The sequence below is a fragment of the Grammomys surdaster genome, unplaced genomic scaffold (genome assembly GCF_004785775.1).
Source record: "Grammomys surdaster isolate TR1022 unplaced genomic scaffold, NIH_TR_1.0 202, whole genome shotgun sequence".
NCBI lineage: Eukaryota > Metazoa > Chordata > Mammalia > Rodentia > Muridae > Grammomys > Grammomys surdaster.
In genome coordinates this window covers 2,882,279-2,885,738 of record NW_021604647.1, presented here as the reverse complement: position 1 = coordinate 2,885,738, position 3,460 = coordinate 2,882,279, and the positions used below count along the sequence as shown (strand labels likewise).

At 47.2% G+C, this 3,460-nt stretch overlaps 1 protein-coding gene across 1 annotated transcript in view; it reads left to right on the top strand.

Moving 5' to 3' along the window:
- Nucleotides 1-2,833, top strand: part of Map6d1 (MAP6 domain containing 1) — a 9,153-nt gene extending 6,320 nt beyond the window's left edge. Inside the window, exons 2-3 of the mRNA XM_028770472.1 lie at nucleotides 1,382-1,499; nucleotides 2,062-2,833. Of these exons, the coding sequence (XP_028626305.1) occupies nucleotides 1,382-1,499; nucleotides 2,062-2,139 (196 nt within the window). The 3' untranslated portion in view covers nucleotides 2,140-2,833. The remainder of the gene's footprint in view (nucleotides 1-1,381; nucleotides 1,500-2,061) is intronic.
- The last annotated feature ends 627 nt before the right edge of the window (nucleotides 2,834-3,460 follow it).

Sequence of the window (3,460 nt, the reverse complement as noted above, 5' to 3'; positions counted from 1 at the left end):
TCCCAGGAGAAAGAGAACAGCAAATGGTTTAGACAGCTGGTCTTTAGAACCTTGAAGCTTCAGAAGCAAAAATTATGACAGGCCCTGGCTCAGCTCTTCCTTATCCCTGAAATTCTGAGTGTTGATCACAGCAGACAACAGCTCTCCTTGCCCATGCCATCTGCCTGCCCAATGAGGATCAGCTCTGATGCTGCCAAGAAAAGAGTCCTTTGTTGTTTTCAGGGCCAGTGTGGGGGAAGGGCCTAGCACAGGCAGGCACTGGGCCTGGCTGGCTGAGCCCTGTGCCTGTGGTCATGAGGGGATAATACACTACAAAGGCCTTCCTGAGTTTACCATTTAGTAGGGACTCTGACAAGATTAAGAGGTCTCCAGGAGTGGAAGAGTTGAGCATTTTCAGTGAGTGACAGGGGCCTGGGTTAGCCTGTCCTTTCCCTCCAGAGAAGGGGCTCATGGGAGCTCAGACTGCAGACCAGCTTGAAGGTTTTTGTTTTGAGCTGGCTCTCTTTTCAAAAAGACATTTTAAAAGAGATTTTGTTTTACTTTTAAAAGTCATGTGTATTTCTGTTTGTGCATATGAGGGCAGGTTCCTGACAGGCCAGAAGAGGGCAGCAGGTCCCCTAAAGCTGGAGTTCCTGGTGATTTTGAGGTGTGGGTACTGGGCACCCAACTACAGCCCTTTGCAAAAGTATACACATAACTGCTAAGTCATCTATCAAACCCTGTGATTTTCAGAAGTTTTTGTTTTGTTTTACATTTGTTGTGCCTGTGTATGTACATGCATGTCATGTGCATATATCACAACACACATGTGGAGGTCAGAAGACTGGTGGGACTTGGTTCTTTCCTTCCATCATGTGAGTCCTGACCATTAGGTATGGTTAAGCCTTCTCTTTCTTCTAAGTTGTAAGCAGATGTACCATTGCTGTGCTGGGTATTGTCTACACTGACATTTCTCTACACCTAAGTAGGTGTGAAGGTGACAGCCTTCACTGGCTTTGGACTCCCTACTAAGTGGCCTGCAATCCATAAGGGCAGTGTCAGGTCTCTGGAGGGCTGTGAGCACTGGGGCTTGTCTGTCTCTATGACAAATGTGTGCCAGATGCTGCCTGATGTTCACTTGCATGAGGGTTTTCTGCCACTGCTTTCCTGGGCTTGGGTGGCTAAGGTTTCTTGGTGGAACATTCAGAACGGAAGAGCAACTCTTCCTAAGATGGTCCATCTGCTTAAAGCAACTGGTGCATCTGGTCCTGCTTGTGCGGGAGGATAAAGACTCATTAGGAACTGAAGCAGACCAGCAGTGAACAGGGCTTCTTTAAAGAACCTAGGGTGCAGAAAATGAATGACTGACCCTGTGCAAGGTTGCGATTGTATTCTGTTGCAGACAGGAATTCCAAGCTTGGACTGGAGTGAAGCCTTCAAGATCCACAAAGGCAAGAGCAGACAGAGTCATTACAACTCACAGCTCCGGATGGGACCGCAGTCCTGGGGCCAGCTTCCAGGTCAGCCTGAACTGGGGAAGACAGATGCCTGTTCTCATGGTATCAGATTTTGATGGCATGATGGTTAAGGACAGGAATATCCAACAAAATGTACCTAAGAACAGAAAAGCTCCTCTGCCATTGGCTAGGTAGCATCTTTGGACTCCCTAGTGAGCAGTGTCTGTCCTCCTAAACCTCAGCCTGTGTCCAGACTACTACTCTAGGGCTAGTGACTTTCAAGGGTGGGAGTGTAGCTCAGTGGTAGACTATATACATAGGCCCTAACTTCCATCCTCAGTATGGCCCTGTTCCCTGTGGAAATACTAAAACCAAACTGACTCTTGCGAGGCTCCGGGTTCCTTCCCAGCACTACAGGACTACTTAGCATCTTCATCCCAACTGAAGGGCAAAGGAAAGCAGGAGAGATTCATGTTCCCCACGACCCACTATGGTAGTGACATAGTTCATTCTGCTAACTTCCACTGTGAACTGCTGCAAGGGGCAAGGGATTCTTTTCCCAGAGCCAGGGATTAGGACAAGTTGAGGAAAAAGCCCATTGACATTGTCACACTTCCTTTTTCAGGTTCCAGAGGTGAGGAAATTCACACCTAATCCCTCAGCCATCTTTCAGACATCAGCTCCTCAGACTCTCAATGTGTGACCAGTAGAAACCATGGTTGGGAAAGCCAGACCCACCAAGCAGAGTCCTGGCCTGGTTCTCTGCTTACAGGAGCAGCGTGGCTGCTGGCTCTGGACATGGTGTGGTGTGGAGGACAGGACACCACTTGCTGCACTCAGCCTCCCCAACTGTCCTCCAGCAGGAGGTCATTTGACATCCTTCAGGTTGTCAAATCTGATGATCAATTCAGCTGTGACATGAACTACTCCAGACTAAGAAATTTGCACACTATCAAGCCTTTGGTAGGTTGGTTTCACACTTTGGATGGTTTTCCCAAGATGCATGTGTTTTTTTGTTATTTGTTTTTTTTTTTTTTTTTTTGATGACTTATGGTAGCCCCAGGCAGTATCCTCATCCTTTTGCAGTGCTTACCATTAAGAAATTAGCCCAGCAGTGGTGGCACATACCTTTAATACCATTGGAGGGAGACAAAGGTTGATCTGAGTCTGAGGCCAGCCTGGTCTACAGAGCTAGTGACAGGACAGCCAGAGCAGCACAGAGAAACTCAGCTTCAAAACAAATGAGGAGAGGAGAGGGGAAATCAATCTTAGGTTGCCAGGAGTGATGCCTTTAATTCCAGCACTCTAGAGGCAGAGGCAGAAGGATCTCTGAATTCAATGCCTTCCTGGTCTACATAGCAAGTTTCAGGAGCGCCAGGGCTACACACTTTGTTTCAAAACAACAAAAACCTTAAGGGGTTTGTGTGTGTGTGTGTTTTAATATATAATCACTCGCACACAACTCTCATAGTAGTGATATATCTCCAGGGAGATCATCTCTTCAATTTCAAACATAAACAGATGATTCTGTTTCAAGCAAACAATTCCTAGAAGTGGAACGCTGTAAGCATGAATGGCATTCATCCCATGTTTCTAGAGGCTGAACCCTGTTTTACGAATTTAGGTTGTCTTCCCTCAACACATAGGGACTACCCTGCATACTCACGAGGAGCTGGCAGCATGTCTGGAGAGTATCTCCTATAGAGCTTTAGGCTCCCCAACTCTGGTTAGCTACTTACTACCCTGCTGAGGGGACAACTCATCGTCTTTGGAAAACTCATCTCCATAAATTCCAGCAAGCGTGTCTTGTGTGAAACAAGCCCATTCCCCTTTGCACAACCCTTCAAACATTGGAAAGAGCCTATGTCTGAGAGGTTTGGCACAGTGTTTGGTAAGAACTGTAAGGATTTCCTTGTGGTTCCCTTTTCTTCCCAGGCTCTCCCTATGGGAGCATCTAGTTTTGGTGGTGAGGCTCATGTTTCAAAGCCATGGCTGAGGAAGCAGCTCAGACTTCCCACACAGCA